Source organism: Schistocerca gregaria, chromosome 7, assembly GCF_023897955.1.
Source record: "Schistocerca gregaria isolate iqSchGreg1 chromosome 7, iqSchGreg1.2, whole genome shotgun sequence".
NCBI classification, from domain to species: Eukaryota; Metazoa; Arthropoda; class Insecta; order Orthoptera; family Acrididae; genus Schistocerca; species Schistocerca gregaria.
Window position 1 is genome coordinate 348,188,046 of NC_064926.1, and position 21,664 is coordinate 348,209,709.

Genomic DNA, 21,664 nt, shown 5'->3' on the forward strand with positions numbered 1-21,664 from the left:
AAATTTGTTTCTTGTTTGTTTATGGATTTGAGATTCGTTTGTGTGAGTTGATGTTATGAGTGTCAGTAAAAATGGTGCCTAGGAGGAGAAGAATTAAATTATCGCACCAACTTTGATTTGTAGGATCTGTGCCAGTTTATACTATATAATCCAGTACTTTAGGATTTTCAAACGTTTCATAAGCTAAGGTCTGCAAACTTTTTGGCCCCTTCCAAGTCTATTTTAATTTTGTTCTCTTGTGGAAGATGATGTTCTCAGCAAATTCTTAACATATGACAACTGTAATTTTGGTACAGTATCTGGAGATTCATACTGAAGAATCACTCTTTAGTTTTTACCCCTGTTTCATATTAATACTGCTCATTATTGTATTGTAATGAGATTTGCCCTTGCAGGTAGTCAGTGTAGATAAAATCCAAAAGTGAAGAGGAAGGTTGACATTCCTGCACCTTGCAATAAGCAGCCACCTTGAACCCCTTGGGCCATTGTTTACAGCTTCATTAACAGGACCTTAGTATGACCACGAGTATTTTTGTTAGTCATAGGAAAATTGTGGCCAGGAGACTTTCAGTATAACACAGTGTCTGAATATCTACCATGGTAGTCATTTTGCCAGCCAGGAAAATACCAGGGCAACAGATCTGATGTTTGATATACCTAGTTAAGACTCAATAACACTGAAAAAGTGAGTGGCTGACTCTCTACTTGTTATGTGTGTCCAGCTTCAGGAGGTGAACCATGTGTAATGTTGATACTCGTAGAGAAGTTGTGGTTGTGGAAGCCTCTTCTCTAGGATGATGATGGAGGCCATGGTTATGATGATGATGATGATGATGATGATGATGATGATGATGATGAGCCACTTCCTTCTCTAGGTGCTAAGAAACTGTGGAAGTTTTTGTTATGCTAAGAAACTGTGGAAGGTTTTGTTCTTGGGAGACGAGGGTGTTTCAGTGTGATGTTTAAATGTTTGAAATACACATTCAACTTCTCTATTACACCAAAAGTGAAAACTGGGCGGTGAAGCTTCCTGGTGTTCCAACATTTTTTCTTATCGGAGTGGCATCTCAGAGATGTTTCTTATTACTCTTTCCATTTGGTTTGTGGCCTCTAAGATTTGTACTAGGATTAGTAGCTCTTCTCAACAAGGATTCAAAGTATTAGTGTCTGGACTTGGAAAGCCTCATGTGTTGGATACTGATTATTGTGTCTTGGAACACCGTATTGGTGTAAGATACTCTGTTTTTGAGCACCTCTTGGTCAGTGCCTCTAGCTCAGTGATCCAGTGTACATAGAATTGCTGAAATTTCTTAGGGCTTAAAGGTTACTGTGGTAGGCACAAAATAGGCATTAATTTCAGAAAATTTCAACAACTTTTGCTGAAGGACCTGTGAATAGCATCACATGCAGGAAAAATTGCAAAATTTTGGTTTTGTCTTTTTATTGTAAATATACAAAACATCCTTAGCCACTACAACCTGCCTGGGCAGCTTGGTATGTTAAAGAGCTGCTTGCAGGATGGGGAGTTGTGCTGGCCCCAGATTGAATCCGCCCAGTGAACTGATGCTGAACATCCTTGTGCTGGCCAGCCAGGATGTGGTTTTTACGTGGTTTCCACATCCCACTAGATGATTACTCGGCTGGTACCCAAGTCCTACCTCTGTTACACAATTCACAAACATTCAGAAAATGTTTGCTCATTTTCATATGAATACTTTCATGTGAATAACACTAACCTACACACAGACAGCTGGGGTACACATATTCCTTCTGGGCTTAACGGGGTGGTTGCAGGAAGCGCATCCAGCCTCCCTTTAAATTAACCATACCAAACCTGTTAGTAACCATGCCAAACCTGAACCAGTGCAGGACAAGGGTAAAAGAAAAAGATGATCCTCAGTCACTAGACAGTCTTAATGAGTGTGACAGAAAGTGTTCCAGTGCACATTGTTGAATATTAAGGTACACCGTAGATGAGTACTGCTAGTTCCCATGTTGACTCGGCACTATATCATCTGTTACAATTCAAGTGGGCATGGGATCACCGAGATGGACAGTAGATCAATAGAAATACGTCACCTGTTTGGATGAACTGTGTTTCGTGCTACACTGGGTCAACGGTCATGCCTGAATACACTGTGACCCAGACGATCGAACACTGACAAGTGGGGGCAGTATTATGCTAAGGGGGACTTCACCTGGGCATGAGACATGAGGTGGTAATTGAAGATATCATGACAACTGTGGACTACACAGACATTATTATGGACCACTAGGATCCTTTTGTCCTTGATGTCTTCCTCATTTGCGATCACATCTTTCAGCAGGATAACAGCATTTCTCACAAGGACAGAATTGTGCTACAGTGGAACCATTTGGTTCTATAACATGATCACCAAAAACTATTTTTCAACTAATTTAAGTATGGGTGAAAGATATTATCATGTAGTTTATCTAGCAGATTTCATGAGTAATGTAATTTTGGCAACCAAGCTATCTCAATTTGAATTTCTGTAGCTTACTCATTGAGAATAATTTATCAAGGTGATGGAAGTATTATTTATGTATTTATTTCTTAATCCATCTGTAGACTGTTTTCATTGTATAGATATGATCAAGTTATATTCAGTTTCAACACACACAAACAATACAGACCTAGCAATATGTAAATTATTACTCTATGAAAAAAACCCTCTCAAAATTGTTAAGGCTTTCGTGGCCACTTGTTGACAAAATGCCTACTGGCTTCTGTCTCGAGTTCTTCGGCCCACATTCATCTAATGATTTTACTGACGTTTCACCAGCACGAGTGGCTGGAATTGTCAAAGCTTCATCCTCCATACCGGCCGCAGACTATATGTACCTGGCGTGCCAACGTCCGAGGGCTTCTCTGCGGTCACTTCCGGTGCAATTCTCCTCTTGCTACCTGCGATGGTTGTTCGCTGCAGTACGGGAAGCCAGGATCCGTTTACCTTAAGGCTTTCCTCTTTCTTGTTGAAACTGTTCGCATGTTTTTGTATTTCTACAGCTTTTCTGAACAAGCGCGTATGACAGTGCTTCTCTACAGCCAGAACTCCCGTATCGGCGAATTTTATTATGTGGCCGGTCTCACTCAGTGCGTACTCTGCCACGGCTGATTTCTCCACCTGACCCAACCTGCAATGTCTCTTACGCTCTTTGATCCTGGTGTCAATTGTTCACCCAGTCATTCCGACATAAACTTTTCCGCATGTGCATGGTATATGGTATATTACTGACATTGCAAGTGGGTCCCTTGTCTCCTTCGCTGATCTAAGACACTCTTTGATCTTCCTTGTCAGTTTGAAAATCATCATTATGCCATGTTTGCCCAATCTACGGCCGATTCTGTCCATCACTCTGTGAATGTATGGCATCATTTGATGAAAGTCGGCCAAAGAACCCAGGACAGAAACCAATAGGCAGTTTGTCAAAAACCCACTCACTTAAAAAAACAGTGTTTTTAACATAACCTGGAAGAGACAGAAACATGGATATTAACACTTTCATGACAGTACAAGAATCACGTGCTCATTTTCACAATATTGTGCTTTCACCATCACACTTCAGTAGTGTACGCCATGCACTGAGTAATCTTTGCCGTCTTAGACTCTGGCAGCTTCACTTTACAACAGAATGTCTGTCTAGGCCTCTGAAACAAACAAAAATGACAAGCAGCAGCAGGATCATTCTTATATAATAAGACGTAACATGTATTTTATATTTGTGCTTACTGCTTTGTGCAAACACTTTTTATGATGGCCTCCATGCTTGAACAAGATCCTCTCTACTGTTTAGCTTCTAGGTATTCATTTAAACTCTATGGGGCTAAGGAGGCTAAATAACCTTTTAATTTGTTTATGAAAACAAGAAGTCTTTTCAGTGCCTTTGATGGAAGTTTATTGTGTAAAATGCGCCCAGCAGTCATAGGATCTTTATTGGATAAGTTGAGCCACTTCCTTTGTAGGTGATAATCATCCCTATTTCTTCTATTGTAATTGTGTATATCTCTGTTTGACTGGGTAGTAATATTTGCCTTCACATGCGTAACTGTCTCAAATATATATAGCGAAAGGACTTTCAAGATAGTACGTTCCCTGAATGTAACTCTGCAGGATTGTCTTGGGGTCAGATTTGGAATGCATCTAACAGTCTTCTTTTGGAGCTTCACTAATCTAGGGATTTGCATATGTGCAGCATTTCCACAGACTAAAGTGCAGTATGATAAGTGGGGATGACTAGACCATAGTATATTGTTAATAGTGTGTCTGTGTTTACTGTCTTAGGTATCTTCCTCATGAAGAATATGTTATTGCTTACTTTTGAGCATACTTTGTTGATGTAGTCCTCCCACATCAAATGCTTATCAATGACGACACCCAAGAATTTGCAATTCCTTATGTCTTTGATAACTGCATTACCCAGTTAAAGGGAAATATTTTCTGTCTCTGCAGTTTTATTCACTTGTAGTTGTGTGTGTGTTGCCTTATCCAAATTTACAAACATGTTGTTTTCACTGCAGTATTTGTAAGTGTCACTCATATTTGTAGAAGCACTTGATTCCAGCTCTTTTACCAAGTCACTTTTTACTTTGAGGAGAGTTTCATGTGAAAACATTACCACATTGTTACCTACTGCTGACATCATATCATTTACATGCAGAATGAAAAGATGGGGGCCCAAAACTGATCCCTAAGGTACATCAAACTTAATTGCCAGAAAATTAGCGTGTACATTTACAATAGTGCAACTCATTTTATGTTTTACTTCTCCTCTCTGTTTCCCACAAATGATTTTATGATTTCAGCTGCCTTACCCCTGATACCATAATAGTTGAGCTTGTGAATTAGTTTGCAGTGACACACACAGTCAAATGCCTTTCAGAGGTCAAGGGAAATATCACAGACTTTTGTTTGTTGATCTAATGCTCCAATAGTGTCGGCTTCAAAGTTAGTTGTGGATGTGGTGGTAGATCTAAATTTTCTAAAACTGTGCTGTGCCTCATTTAGTATGTTATTCTTCTCTGTTGTTGTTGTCTTCAGTCCTGAGACTGGTTTGATGCAGCTCTCCATGCTACTCTATCCTGTGCAAGCTGCTTCATCTCCCAGTACCTACTGCAACCTACATCCTTCTGAATCTGCTTAGTGTATTCATCTCTTGGTCTCCCTCTACGATTTTTACCCTCCACACTGCCCTCCAATGCTAAATTTGTGATCCCTTGATGCCTCAAAACATGTCCTACCAACCGATCCCTTCTTCTAGTCAAGTTGTGCCACAAACTTCTCTTCTCCGCAATCCTATTCAATACCTCCTCATTAGTTACATGATCTACCCATCTAATCTTCAGCATTCTTCTGTAGCACCACATTTCGAAAGCTTCTATTCTCTTCTTGTCCAAACTAGTTATCGTCCATGTTTCACTTCAATACATGACTACACTCCAAACAAATACTTTCATAAACGACTTCCTGATACATAAATCTATATTCGATGTTAACAAATTTCTCTTCTTGAGAAACGCTTTTCTTGCCATTGCCAGTCTACATTTTATATCCTCTCTACTTCGACCATCATCAGTTATTTTACTTCCTAAATAGCCAAACTCCTTTACTACTTTAAGTGTCTCATTTCCTAATCTAATTCCCTCAGCATCACCCGATTTAATTTGACTACATTCCATTATCCTCGTTTTGCTTTTGTTGATGTTCATCTTATATCCTCTTTTCAAGACACTGTCCATTCCGTTCAACTGCTCTCCCAAGTCCTTTGCCATCTCTGACAGAATTACAATGTCATCGGCAAATCTCAAAGTTTTTATTTCTTCTCCATGAATTTTAATACCTACTCCAAATTTTTCTTTTGTTTCCTTTACTGCTTGCTCAATATACAGATTGAATAACATCGGGAAGAGGCTACAACCCTGTCTCACTCCTTTCCCAACCACTGCTTCCCTTTCATGCCCCTCGACTCTTATGACTGCCATCTGGTTTCTGTACAAATTGTAAATAGCCTTTCGCGCCCTGTATTTTACCCCTGCCACCTTCAGAATTTGAAAGAGAGTATTCCAGTCAACATTGTCAAAAGCTTTCTCTAAGTCTACAAATGCTAGAAACGTAGGTTTGCCTTTTCTTAATCTTTCTCCTAAGATAAGTCGTAAGGTCAGTATTGCCTCACGTGTTCCAACATTCCTACGGAATCCAAACTGATCCTCCCCGAGATCCGCATCTACCAGTTTTTCCATTCGTCTGTAAAGAATTCGCGTTAGTATTTTGCAGCTGTGACTTATTAAACTGATAGTTCGGTAATTTTCACATCTGTCAGCACCTGCTTTCTTTGGGATTGTAATTATTATATTCTTCTTGAAGTCTGAAGGTATTTCACCTGTCTCATACATCTTGCTCACCAGCTGGTAGAGTTTTGTCATGACTGGCTCTCCCAAGGCTGTCAGTAGTTCTAATAGAATGTTGTCTACTCCGGGGGCCTTGTTTCGACTCAGGTCTTTCAGTGCTCTGTCAAACTCTTCACACAGTATCTTACCTCCCATTTCGTCTTCATCTACATCCTCTTCCATTTCCATAATATTGTCCTCAAGTACATCGCCCTTGTATAAACCTTCTATATACTCCTTCCACCTTTTTGCCTTCCCTTCTTTGCTTAGAACTGGGTTGCCATCTGAGCTCTTGATATTCATACACGTGGTTCTCTTCTCTCCAAAGGTCTCTCTAATTTTCCTGTAGGCAGTATCTATCTTACCCCTAGAGAGATAATCTTCTACATCCTTACATTTGTCCTCTAGCCATCCCTGCTTAGCCATTTTGCACTTCCTGTCGATCTCATTTTTCAGACGTTTGTATTCCTTTTTGCCTGCTTCATTTACTGCATTTTTATATTTTCTCCTTTCATCAATTAAATTCAATATTTCTTCTGTTACCCAAGGATTTCTAGCAGCCCTCGTCTTTTTACCTACTTTATCCTGTGCTGCCTTCACTCCTTCATCCCTCAGAGCTACCCATTCTTCTTCAACTGTGTTTCTTTCCCCCATTGCTGCCAATTGTTCCCTTATGCTCTCCTTGAAACTCTGTACAACCTCTGGTTCTTTCAGCTTATCCAGATCCCATGTCCTTAAATTCCCACCTTTTTGCAGTTTCTTCAGTTTTAACCTACAGGTCATAACCAATAGATTGTGGTCAGAGTCCACATCTGCCCCTGGAAATGTCCTACAATTTAAAACCTGATTCCTAAATCTCTATCTTACCATTATATAATCTATCTGATACCTTTTAGTATCTCCAGGCTTCTTCCATGTATACAACCTTCTTTTATGATTCTTGAACCAAGTGTTAGCTATGATTAAGTTATGCTCTGTGCAAAATTCTACCAGACGGCTTCCTCTTTAATTTCTTAGCTCCAATCCATAATCACCTACTATGTTTCCTTCTCTCCCTTGTCCTACTGACGAATTCCAGTCACCCATGACTATTAAATTTTCGTCTCCCTTCACTACCATTTACTATGTTATTCTTCTCTATAAAATTTAATATGCCATCTTGACCTTGCCGTTGGTGGGGAGGCTTGCATGCCTCAGCGATACAGATATCCGTACCGTAGGTGCAACCACAACGGAGGGGTATCTGTTGATAGGCCAGACAAACATGTGGTTCCAGAAGAGGGGCAGCAGCCTTTTCAGTAGTTGCAGGGGCAACAGTCTGGATGATTGACTGCTCTGGCCTTGTAACAATAACCAAAACGGCCTTGCTGTGCTGGTACTGCGAATGGCTGAAAGCAAGGGGAAACTACGGCCATAATTTTTCCCGAGGGCATGCAGCTTTACTGTATGATTAAATGATGACGGCGTCCTCTTGGTTAAAATATTCCGGAGGTAAAATAGTCCCCCATTTGTCTCCGGGCGGGGACTACTCAAGAGGATGTTGTTATCAGGAGAAAGAAAACTGGCGTTCTACAGATCGAAGTGTGGAATGTCAGGTCACTTAATCGGGCAGGTAGGTTAGAAAATTTAAAAAGGAAAATGGATAGGGTAAAGTTAGATATAATGGTAATTAGTGAAGTTCGGTGGCAGGAGAAACAAGACTTCTGGTCAGGTGACTACAGGGTTATAAACACAAAATCAATAGGGGTAATGGAGGAGTAGGTTTAATTACGAATAGGAAAATAGGAATGCAGGTAAGCTACTTCAAACAGCATAGTGAATGCATTATTGTGGCCAAGATAGATACGAAGCCCACACCTACTACAGTAGTACAAGTTTATATGCCAACTAGCTCTGCAGATGACGAAAAAATTGAAGAAATGTATGATGAAATAAAAGAAATTATTCAGATAGTGAAGGGTGACGAAAATTTAATAGTCATGGGTAACTGGTATTCGGTAGTAGGAAAAGGGAGAGAAGGAAACGTAGTAGGTGAATATGGATTGGAGGTACGAAATGAAAGAGGAAGCCACCTGGTAGAATTTTGCACAGAGCACAACTTAATCATAGCTAACACTTGGTTCAAGAATCATAAAAGAAGGCTGTATACATGGAAGAAGCCTGGAGATACTGACAGGTTTCAGATAGATTACGTAGTGGTAAGACAGAGATTTAGGAACCAGGTTTTAAATTGTAAGACATTTCCAGGGGTAGATGTGGACTCTGACCACAATCTATTGGTTATGACCTGTAGATTAAAACTGAAGAAACTGCAAAAAGGTGGGAATTTAAGGAGATGGGACCTGGATAAACTAAAAGAACCAGAGGTTGTACAGAGTTTCAGGGACAACATAATGGAGCAATTGACAGGAATGGGGGAAAGAAATACAGTAAAAGAAGAATGGGTAGCTTTGAGGGATGAAGTAGTGAAGGCAGCAGAGGATCAAGTAGGTAAAAAGATGAGGGCTAGTAGAAATCCTTGGGTAACAGAAGAAATATTGAATTTAATTAATGAGAGGAGAAAATATAAAAATGCAGTAAATGAAGCAGGCAAAAAGGAATACAGACGTCTCAAAAATGAGATCGACAGGAAGTGCAAAATGCCTAAACAGGCATGACTAGAGCACAAATGTAAGGATGTGGATGCTTATCTCACTAGGAGTAAGATAGATACTGCCTACAGGAAAATTAAAGAGACCTTTGAAGATAAGAGAACCACTTCTATGAACATCAAGAGCTCAGATGGAAACCCAGTTCTAAGCAAAGAAGGGAAAGCAGAAAGGTGGAAGGAGTATATAGAGTGTCTATACAAGGGCAATGTACTTGAGGACAATATTATGGAAATGGAAGAGGAGGTAGATGAAGATGAAATGGGAGATATGATACTGCATGAAGAGTTTGACAGATCACTGAAAGACCTAAGTCGAAACAAAGCCCCGGGAGTAGACAACATTCCATTGGAACTACTGACGGCCTTGGGAGAGCCAGTCCAGACAAAACTCTACCATCTGGTGAGGAAGATGTATGAGACAGGCAAAATACTCTCATACTTCAAGAAGAATATAATAATTCCAATTCCAAAGAAAGCAGGTGTTGACAGATGTGAAAATTACCAAACTATCAGTTTAATAAGTCACAGCTGCAAAATTCTAACACATATTCTTTACAGACGAATGGAAAAACTGGTAGAAGCTGACCTCGGCGAAGATCAGTTTGGGTTCCTCAGAAATATTGGAACATGTGAGGCAATACTGACCCTACGACTTATCTTAGAAGCTAGATTAAGGAAGGGCAAACCTACATTTCTAGCATTTGTAGACTTAGAGAAAGCTTTTGACAATGTTGACTGGAATACTCTCTTCCAAATTCTGAAGGGGGCAGGGGTATAATACAGGGAGCGAAAGGCTATTTACAATTTGTATAGAAACCGAATGGCAGTTATTAGAGTCGAGGGACATGAAAGGAGGCAGTGGTTGGGAAGGGAGTGAGACAGGGTTGTAGTCTCTCCCCGATGTTATTCAATCTGTATATTGAGCAAGCAGTGAAGGAAACAAAAGAAAAATTTGGAGTAGGTATTAAAATCCATGGAGAAGAAATAAAAACTTTGAGGTTCGCCGATGACATCGTAATTCTGTCAGAGACAGCAAAGGACTTGGAAGAGTAGTTGAACAGAATGGATAGTGTCTTGAAAGGAGGATATAAGATGAACATCAACAAAAGCAAAACGAGGATAATGGAATGAAGTCGAATTAAGTCGGGTGATGCTGAGAGAATTCAATTAGGAAATGAGACACTTAAAATAGTAAAGGAGTTTTGCTATTTGGGGAGCAAAATAACTGATGATGGTCGAAGTAGAGAGGATATAAAATGTAGACTGGCAATGGCAAGGAAAGCGTTTCTGAAGAAGAGAAATTTGTTAACATCGAGTATAGATTTAAGTGTCAGGAAGTCATTTCTGAAAGTATTTGTATGGAGTGTAGTCATGTATGGAAGCGAAACATGGACGCTAAATAGTTTGGACAAGAAAAGAATAGAAGCTTTCGAAATGTGGTGCTACAGAAGAATGCTAAAGATTAGATGGGTAGATCACATAACTAATGAGGAAGTATTGAATCGAATTGGGGAGAAGAGAAGTTTGTGGCACAACTTCACCAGAAGAAGGTATCGGTTGGTAGGACATGTTCTGAGGCATGAAGGGATCACCAATTTAGTATTGGAGGGTAGCGTGGAGGGTAAAAATCGTAGAGAGAGACCAATAGATGACTACACTAAGCAGATTCAGAAGGATGTAGGTTGCAGTAGGTACTGGGAGATGATGAAGCTTGCACAGGATAGAGTAGCATGGAGAGCTGCATCAAACCAGTCTCAGGACTGAAGACCACAACAACAACAGCAACAACAACAACAACATCTTTCAAAACTGTTTCCAAGTCAGTCAGAGGGTTCACTAACCACAGAGAACAGTACTTTGCTGCAGAGATAGGTATCCCATCAAGATTTTCCATATTTTTGTAGGGTTTAGAGTGTGAGCTAAATCAGTTCATTTGGACAGCAAATTTATAGGATATTATTGAAGTATCAATAAGAGTGCTTTCTCTGCTCTCTGCGTTACTTATTATTAGTAACGTGTTCACAAATATTTTACGATATTGTACAACACACAAAAAATCTACTCACCATGTAGCAACACATATAAAGGTATTAAAGTTCACAAGATTTCAGAGCCAGTGGCTCCCTCTAGTGGCAGAAGGGTCGAAGGGGAAGGAAGAGTGGTGAAGGAAAAGGATTGGTGAGGTTTAGGAAAATGAAAGACTTTCCTTCTCATCCTGCCCTGCAGGTCTCCGCTGACCCAGGATTCTGTGCAACCTTCCCGAACTTTTCTCTTTTTTCTAAACCTCACCAGTGCTTTTCCTTCAGCCCTCTTCACCCCTTATGCCATACGAAAGAGGCACTATCTCTGGAAGCTTGCAAACTTTAATACCTTCTGTTCTCCTGCTGCCATGCAGTGAGTCGATTTTTTATTTATCCCAGTTACATTATATTTTTTTAAAAATTGATTGTTTTCGTGATGTACAACATATTTGTTGTTTTCAGTTTTATTTGTTAGTCTTAATAAACGTATATACATTTCATCATTTCACTTTCAGCTCTCGTCAAAATTTGTGCAAGTCATTACTTCACTTTATCTGTGGTGAACCAGCAGAGCGTCAGTTACTGGCAAATTGTACTGACCAAGATTCAGGATGGGGAAGTGAACCTGATCAGTTACTGCTTGCCATGCAACATCAGGATGAAAGAGCAGAGGTACCTACAAATTGTGATTTCATTATAAATAAGAATTGTGATGTAATAATAAGTTATACTAAGTTAGAAGTTAATAGTTGATTAAATTTCTTTCCTTTGTTTCAGTTAAGGCTATCAGCACTGAGCAAAGTGATGGATATTTTAATTGTAAATGAAGGAAAAGAGGGTGATGATGATTTTTCATTCTTCCTGAGCTATGTAAGTATAAACTGTAAAGTATATGTATCCTCAGCATGAAGGCTGATTTGAACACCACAGTACTTTTCTAGGAACAAACCTATTGGAAACATTATTTCCTTCCCTTACCTTACCCTGACCTCTTGTACATGGCCTATCCAACTTAGGGGAACATAAAATGCAATATAGATTCTGAATGTAGGAGTAATTTGGTCATTATTCACATTAACAAATAATTGCCAAAGAAGATAGAAGTGACAATTGGCAGGTAAAATGCTATGAGCAACCAAGCGCTTAACCCCTGACCTTTGTATCTGTAGTCCTAGATTTGCCTACTTACGAGAGGTCCCCAGTGGTGGAGTCAACTCTTTGAAACCACCTGTGTGGTAATGTAGTGCTTTACAGACTGGTTGCATGATGTAATGGATAGGGTAAGATCTTCACATACAGAAGGTCATGAGTTTGAATCTAGTCAGGTGCTTTAAATTTATCTTATTTTTAAATTTTTCTGAAAGTGATTTTGATCATTATTTTTGTTCAATTAATATGTGTAAATGTGACTTTTTTTATTTCTATTCCTTTGACATAATATTTTAATTATCATATCAACTTCTTCATTTGCTCTCATTTTTCTTTCTGTCATTCTTTTTCTGCCTGAAATCTTTATTCATATGATTTTAACTAATTTGATGTATTAATTATGATTTAATTTCTTTCATTTTATCATGCTATCTTTTTGTCCATGTTATTGCATTCTGTCGTTATAAGCAGGGCAGACTGTCATTTGACTGTTAGAACCTGCATGTATTTAATCGATGGAATCACACTACACAAAAACTCCTCCGAACAGTATTAACATTAGCTTTATTGATCACAGCCGCTGGAGACAGCGAAGAAAACATGGAATGCTTGCAGTTGAAAATAACTTAACATGCAGGGAACAAAAATATCTGCATTATCTTGTAACTATACATGAACTGACTACCTGCATGGAAGATAAAAAACTATAAAAAAGCATAATCAAATAATAACAAAAACAAAACACACATAAATAAAACACAGTGCCTCTGGCAGCTAGTGCGAAATGTTCGGCAGCATGATTGTTTTTAAACAGATGCAACTGACACATATGATAGAACACTGTGTAACTACATGATGTCATCACTTCAGCCACTATGGTGGAAGCGGAGCGTTATTCCAAATAGTGGGCTGGAAAATTGGTGCACCATCTGGATCTTAAGGTTTGTGTTGGTAGGTCTGCTGTCATCTGTGAAGGTGGTGGTGAGGCAGCTGTTAGGTGAGTCTGTAGTCTTGGAAGCTCTGATATTTCTGCTTCTTGGCAGACATAAGCTGGTCTGTCTGTAGAAACAATAGTCTCCTTTCCAGCTGTCCACTGTCCACTGTCTTCTCTTCCCTTGCGACTATGAGGTAGGGTCCTGTATTTGGCAGCTGCAATGACAGCCTGATGTCTTCCATGTGTAACATGAGGTGTGAACAGGTTTTCAAGTCTTGACGCATGAAGCTGGTAGCTGCACCTTGTCTGTGAGACTGGTGTGTGTGGATTTGGTCCACGTGCTCTCACAGTTGGTGTAGGAATTCTGGTCGATCGTTCCTTGGTTGTGACAGAGCATTTGTTTCCATGAATTTTCCTAGAAGCCTCAATGTCTCACCCTACACCAGTTCCTCCAAAGAAGTGTCTAGATCTGGTTTGGAAGTGTTCCGGAGGCTAAGTAGTACCTTGGGAAGAGCCTTGATACATTCATTGTCATGACACATTAGTGCTGCCTTAATTGAGTGATGCCATCTGTTGATCATCCCATTACTGGCTGGTTAACAGCACGATGTTTTGTGGTGAATTGTGCCACAAAACTTTGTGAGTTGTCTGAATAGATTGGATTCAAATTGCTGTCCTCTGTCGTCATGTATAACTGACAGCTAAAGCATGCCACACAATATGACATGAAAGTGAAAGCCACAGCTTCTGCTATAATTTTGTCCACTGATGCAGCTTCTGGCCAGCAGGTGTAATGCCCTATCACTGTAAGTATGTAACATTGACCATCAGATGATAGCAGTAAGCCAACAACATTGTTATGGGTGTGATTGAAATGGGCCATATTTCTGTATAGGTGGCCACACATAGCAATTCGTCACTAGGCCGGTTGTTGATCAAATACAAGGGTGGCACAAAGCATGTAGCATAGGGAAGACATCCCTTCGTAAGGTAATTTGTACGAATGGCCATTGTTTCAATGTGGTCATGTCACAGTACAGCTTGACATCGCTCCCTGGAATTTCAATAAGTTGCAGATCCAACACCCATGTTCTGCTGGTAACAGTCCATGTAGGGCTTGATCTAATTCTTGAGTAGCAGCAAGTTTGACATAAGCAGTCATGCTAGTAATGCTTCATACCTGAAACAAACAATCTGCCACCACACTGTCGATGCCAGAGATGTGCCAGAAGTCTGTGTTGAATTGTGAGATGAACATTAGCTGATTGTCTCACCTAGATGAACAGTTTGCATTTTTCTTGTGAAAGGCGTAAGTTAGCAGTTTGTGATTGGTGTAGATAACAAAGTTTCTAGCTTTCAGTTGAGGTCTGAACTATTTGACGAACTCATAAACAGCCAAAAGTTCTCTGTTGTAGGCACTCTACAGCTTTTGTGTGGGTGCTGGTTTGTGCGAAAGAAATGCGAGTGTTTGCCATGTGTCACTACATCATTGTTGCAACATTGTGCCAATTGACATATGGCTAGCATCAACCACTAGTGCCAAACGTGCAGTAGTGCAGCATCTGCAATGCTATTTTTGGCCACTTCAAACACCACACACATGGTATCAGTCCACGTTATAGATGAATTACCATTTTCTTTGGGCTAGTGAGCGCTGTAATTAATGGTTCTTGTAACTTGGCAGAGTGCTGCAAGTGACAGTGATAAAAATTAAGCATACCGAGGAGCAACGCAATTCCTAGGCCATATTTGGGTGTGAAATCCATAAGATTGCTTCCACCTTGTCTGGCAGTAGTAACGATTCCTGTGTCTTAGGAAATCCACTTGGGGCTGGTCAAACACACATTTGGTGGTACTCAGGATGATGTCATAGTGTTACAACCGCCTAAACACTTCCATGAAAAACTGCTGATGTTGCTCTGGCGATGACGAAAAAACTAAAATATCGTCCAGGTAAGCAAAAGCAAAAGTTAGGCCCTGTAACACAGAGTCCATTGACATGTGTTGCCATGTTTGAGCAGCATTCCTGAGTCCAGAAGTCATAAATTTGCACTCAAACAGGCCAAAACGTGTGATTATTGCTGTCTTGGGAATGTCTTGTTCAGCTACAGTGGTATGTGTACTCTTTGGCACAGTCCAGGATGCTAAAAATTGCTACACCACTCAGTGCATAGTTACAGTCACATAACAATGGCACTGAGTATCTGTCCTCTATTGTTCTGTCATTCAGGGCTCTATAGTCACCACAAGTCTGCCATACTCCACCCTTTCTTGGGACAAAATGTAGTGGCGAGGACCAGGGGCTGTTGGAAGGCCACATTATACCTTCACGAATCATACTGTCGATCTCTGCTTTCACAATTTTAAGACGATCTGGAGGCAGACTTCATGGTCTGCAAGATACGGGTGGTCTGAAAGATATGGGAGGACCGTAGATCATCTTTATGTATTGGACAGTGTCATGTGTTACCTCCTTAGACACTTCAGGGGGTCGTGTCAGAGCTGGAAATCCATTCAGCAACTCCACATAGTCAATGTCTGACACCTGTATTAGTTTGGTAGTATGAACGGCTGCATTCCACCAAAATCCGAAGGCTATGATGCTGTCAACTAGGCATGAGTATGTCATGTCCGGCAGTAGATTGTAATGGACAAGGAAGTCTGCTCCAATGATAGGTTTGGCAATGTCTGCCACGGTGAATTCCAAGTGAAGTCTCATCATAATCCCAGGTCTAGATTCAAGCGCAGGGTGCCATACATTGTTATGAACGAGTTGCTTGCAGCAGTGGGTGGTCACTTCATGTGCAACATAGTCCATGGGTAAATGGACAAATTGCACCCATTGTCTATTAAATATTTCCAGCAAGACTGCATATCACTAACAAAGAGGCACGGAGACACTGGTAATCAGAGGAGGCACTTACTTCTGACCTCTGCTCGGTTGCAGAAGAGATCGTCGATGACCTGCTGTGTGAGCATTGGCAGTATCGATTCCAGCTACTGTCATTGCTCGGGTCATGTTGAGATAACAGTTCACTGATCTGCTGGGTCAATAGATCTGCCTCAGGTGCCAGGAAGTTGTAATCTGCATGTGAAACAGTTGGTGTTGTGCTAGCATACTATGCAGTGACTACGCTGATAGAAGTACTATGCAGTGACTATGGTGACAGAAGCCGGTGTCAGTGTGTCCTGGATTTTATTGGCCAACTGCGCTAAATGCCCGAGCATGTGTCAGACTCTAAGCCCATATTTGCTTTGAGAGATGGTGGCAAACAACTGCTCCATATTGTGTGCAGTAAGCTGACCGGAATGGTTTCCATGTTTGCTTTGCTTCTTATGTGCCGCTAGTATTGTGAAGGCTTTCTGTCTCTGTTATCCCCCTGAGTGAGAACTGAACAGATTCGCACTTCCTGCAGTGCTGATATTTGCCGGATCAATTCTGCTTTAAGTCATTCATAGGAGTTAGCCTCTGGTGGCGAGGTAATTATATCTTGCTCTTCCGTGGCATACTGGTAATCTAATTGGCTTACTACCAGCGCAAACTTGGTAGTGCCTGCCAAAATTCCAGAATAAAAAAAAACTGACCTCCATCTGTGCAAACCACAAAGCTGGATTGTGTGGCCAGAAAGGTGGTAGTCTTACACCCAATCGTGACACAGTGGGGTTCACATAAGTCATTTTGCATATCTCTCCTGTAAATGGTCATTAATCCATTGATACTATGCAGGTATATCATGTTGGGATCACCACTTTGTTGTTGCAAGCTGGGAATACTGTTCTTTGATCATTAGAACCTGAGTGTACATAATTGACTGAACCACATTACACAAAAACTCCTTCATACTCCTTATGGGATATATCCTTCAAACTCCTTATGGGAGTGTAGGATGTATTGTAGGGAAAGTTCCCACCTGCGCAACTCAGAAAAGCTGGTGTTGGTTGGGAGGATTCATATGGCAAAGTCTGTGAAGCAGTCATTGAAATGAAGGATGTCATGTTTGCAGCATGCTCAGCAACTGGCTGGTCCACTTTTTCTTGGCCACAGTTTGTCGATGGCCATTCATGTGGACTGACAGCTTGTTGCTAGTGATGCCCACATAGAATGCAGCAAAGTGGTTGCACCTTAGCTTTTAGATTACATGATTGGTTTCACAGGTAGCCCTGCTTTTGATGGGGCAGGTGATGTTTGTGACCGGGCTGTAGTAGGTGGTGGTTGGAGGATGTATGGGACAGGTTTGACATCTAGGTCTATTACAGAGGTATGAACCATGATATATGGGTTTGGGAGCAGGGGTTGTGTAGGGATGGATGAGTGTACTGTGTCATTTTGGTGGGAGACAGAATACCACTATGGGAGGTGTGAGAAGGATAGTGGGCACGGTGTTTCTCACTTCAGGGCATGACAAGAGGTAGTCGAAACCCTGGAAGAGAATGTAATTCAGTTTCACCAGTCCTGGATGGTAGTGAGTTACAAGGGAATGCTCTTTTGTGGCCAGACAGTGGGACTTTGGGAGGTGGTGGGAGACCAGAAAGATAAGCCACATGAGATTTGTTTTGTACCAGGTTGGGAGGATAATTATTGTTCGTAAAGGCTTCAGTGAGACCCTCAGTATATTTCAAGAGGGACCGCTCGTCACTGCAGATGCAACAACTACGAGTGGCTGGGCTGTATGGAAGGGACTTCTTAGTATGGAATGGATGGCAGCTGTCGAAATGGAGGTATTTCTGATGGTTAGTAGGTTTGATATGGACAGAGGCAGTGATTAGCCATCTTTGAGGTGGAGGTAACGTCTAGGAATGTGGCTTGTTGGGTTGAGTAGGACCAGTTGAAGCAACTAGGTGAGAAGTTGCTGAGGTTCTGGACGAGTGTGGATAAGGTGTCCTCCCCCTCAATGCAGGTCGCAAAGATGTCATCAGTGAATCTGAACCATATGAGGGGTTTAGGATTCTGGGTGTATAGGAAGGATTCCTCTAGATAGCTCATGAATAGGTTGGCATAGGATGGTGTCATGCGGGTGCCCACAGCCATACCTTGTATTTGTTTGTAGGTAGTGCCTCCAAAGGAGAAGTAATTGTGGGTTAGGACAAACTTGGTCGTGGTGACTAGGAAGGAGGTTGCTGGTTTGGAACCCATCATGCATTGAAGGTAGTGTAAAATATCAGTAATGCCTTGGGTATTAGGGATGTTAGTGTAAAGGGAAGTGGGATCAATAGTGGCGATCAGGGCACCGTATGTTAAAGCGACGGTGCTGTGGAGAGTTGGTAAAGGAAATGGTTGGTATCTTTTATATAGGATGATAGATGTGAAGCATGTAGAAGGTAGGAGTGTGGAGGGGTGGTAGGAGTGAGCAGAGAGGTGGACTCCAGGGATGGATTCTGGGATGGGCCTAAAGATTTGAGTGGTGACTGGAGGTCCTGTTGGTTTTCTGGAATGGGGTGACTGTGGCAAGGTTTGTAGGTGGAAGTATCTGACAGCTAGGGGAGTCCTTCTCCCAGGTAATCCTTGTGGTACAAAACAACAGTGGTGGAGGCTTTGTCTGCAGGTAGGATTATAAGGTTGGGATCAGTTTTTAGATGGTATACTACAGTTATTTGTGTGTGTGTGTGTGTGTGTGTGTGTGTGTGTGTGTGTGTGTAGGGGGGGTCTATTTTTGATTAAGGGCTAATGGGCTGAAAGCTTTTTTTGTGACAGTCTTTTTGTTGTGCCTATCTTCGACTCAACATCTTTGCTATATGGTGAGTAGCAACTTTCCTTTTCATGATATTGTATTTTCTTTTGGTTTGTCGGAATGCATCTGAAACTTAAAACCTACGTGAGCACTTTCTTGGCCAGAGTTTTATGTTGATCCCAGCTCCTCTGCCAGATACCAACTGCTATGTTTCATCTTTCGACTGAGTAAAGTTTGTGACCTGATTCCTTAATATCTTCAGAAAGAAAACATTTTACATCTAAAGACAGAAATGGCAACAAATAATTTTATTTGTTGACACACAAATTTTAACTTCATGGGCCCTCATCTCAACAGAGAGGGCACTTGCAATATCATCATTACACTTGTGCCTGTGCCACAGATGAAGCAATATTCAAAGAGGGCACTAAACTCAAGAGAGAGCACTCTTGCAGCAGTAAACCATGCACATGCACCTCCATGCAAGTTTGAACTATAACGTTAGCAATGTTCACTAGGAATCACCACTGTAAAACACTTACATGAAGATTGCTGTATGATTGTAAACCGTAACATCATTGCAAGATGTTGTAGTGTAATTGGATAGATAAAAAACCTACTCCCTAAGGAATGGCAAAACTCATAAGAAAAGAGGTTGTGCTTCTGCAAACTTTCAGAGCCAGTGGCTCCTGGCAGAAGGGCTGAAGGGGAAGGAACAGGGGTGAAGGAATAGGACTGTGAGAGGCTTAGGAAAAGGGGTGGAGTTTAAAAAAGTCACCCAAAACCTCATGTCAAAGGATGTGATGAAGAGGAAAGATTGATTATTGGGGACTGCACCAGATGAGTTTTGAAAAGCTGAGAGCTTAGAGGTGGAAGACAGGGTTACTATGCAAGGCAGAGATTACTGCTAAAACATCGTGCATGAGATAATATGAGTGAATAGCTAAGTGCATTGTATATGATAAAGGGGGAGGGGGCGGCGAAAAGTAGACAGGTCATAAAATGAAAGATGTAGAAAACTAAAATGGATTGAAGAAAGGAATAGTCAATGTGAAGAAATGCTTAGATGGAGGAAACTAATGTAATCAAGAACCAAGGGCATGTTGTAGTGCAAGTTCCCATGTCCGGAGTTCTTAGTAACTGATGTCTGGGGGCAGAAACCAGGTGGCACATATGGTGAAACAGGCACCAAGGTCATGACTATCATGAGTATCCTCTGCAACAGGATATTGTGTGTTGCTTTTATAAACATTCTGCCCACGCATCCTAAATGATAACTAGGTTGTAGTCATGTCAATGTAAAAGACCATACAGTGTTTTCGGGGGACTTTTCTGAACTCTACTCCTTTTCCTAAACATTTCCAGTTCTTTTCCTTCATCCCTCTTCCTTCCTCTCCAACATTTCTGCTGTAACAAACAACCACTGGCTTTGAAAGCTTGCGTAAGTAAAACCTCTTTCTTATATGTGTGTTATCCTGTCACTGCTTGGGGGGGGGGGGGGGGTTGATTTTTTCTTTTATCAATCCAATTACCTTATATTGTTAAAGTGATTATTTTTGTTGTCATATTGGCCCATGTGGTCATCATCCCTTCTTATTTAACCCTCTTGTCAGTCTTTGCTGTCGTCTGTGTTATTCAAACTGTTATGTTTTCTACCTTACGTGCTAGCAGTATGTTTGTTTATTTATCTGTATCATCCAGATCAATCTACACTTTGCCCCTACTCTTATCTTGTACTGATTTCCATGCATGTATACAGATCCATTGTTATTTACGAATTTGTATATAACAGTTTGTTTACGGTTCACTGCATGGCAGGCCCTTCTCCCGATCATCTTTTGCTGATTTAGTTGCAAATTTGACAGCTGTTTTCTTTCCCACCCTCCCCTTACCTTATTTATACATAATTCTTTCAAGTTTTTCTGTGTTTGTTTTTCGCCAAACTGCTCTGATTGACCTTTACTGCCATCTCCTATGTTACTTTATTTGCCAAACAAAGTAGTTTACATTTTCTTGTATGACTTTCTCTTTTATATTTGTTCAGACTTTTATCAGGACTTTACATATCAATTATTTTCTTTCCCAATCATTTTTTCATATTATATAGACCACTTTTCTAGTAAGAAATTCTTGCCCACTCATTACCTCTTGCTTTTTTTTATTTAACCATGTTAGAAACACACACTATAGCTTACAAGTTTTACAAAATTTTCCGAAACATGGTAATATAAGCATTACAATTACAATTAAATGCAGTGTGACCATTATGCAGCAACTTCGCATGCTTCCATGGTGGCATCGTTGAAATTCTGTGGCAAGCATGACGTTGGGCATAGACTGCAGACAAGATGATGACTGTTTGTCTGTTCTTCACCACATTCAAATGCTGTGGTTCAGCGAGGCTATTAGTTGAATGGAGAAAGCTTTTCCATGCGTTGAGCCTTGGTACTGCTGGCTGATACCCGTGTAATGTGTGGGTCTTCAGAAAAATTTGGATACAGTGCCTTAGACTTTTCCAGTCTGGATGCACATTCGTGATGGATATCTGGAGGTGGAATGCCCTCTAGACAATAAACTTTATCAAGTGGTGTAGAGCTCAAACATCTCATAATGAGTCTGCAGCTTTCATTCAAGGCGATATCCACTTGTTTAGCATGACTAGATCTGCACCAGACAATGGTTAACACGAGGTAATATTCCAGAAACAAACATTACCTCTTGTTAACCATTGTCTTTTCTCATGATTTTCATATGAATTGTTATCTGTCTCCACCTTCTGCTTCTCTTTTTTGCCACTCCCACCATTGCAAACACTCCAAACTGTCCTCTCTTGCT

At 40.8% G+C, this 21,664-nt stretch overlaps 1 protein-coding gene across 1 annotated transcript in view; it reads left to right on the plus strand.

Moving 5' to 3' along the window:
* Positions 1-21,664, plus strand: part of LOC126282514 (probable E3 ubiquitin-protein ligase HERC1) — a 715,173-nt gene that overhangs the window by 228,726 nt on the left and 464,783 nt on the right. Inside the window, 2 exon segments of the mRNA XM_049982172.1 lie at positions 11,593-11,749; positions 11,855-11,947. Coding sequence (XP_049838129.1) covers positions 11,593-11,749; positions 11,855-11,947 — 250 coding nt within the window.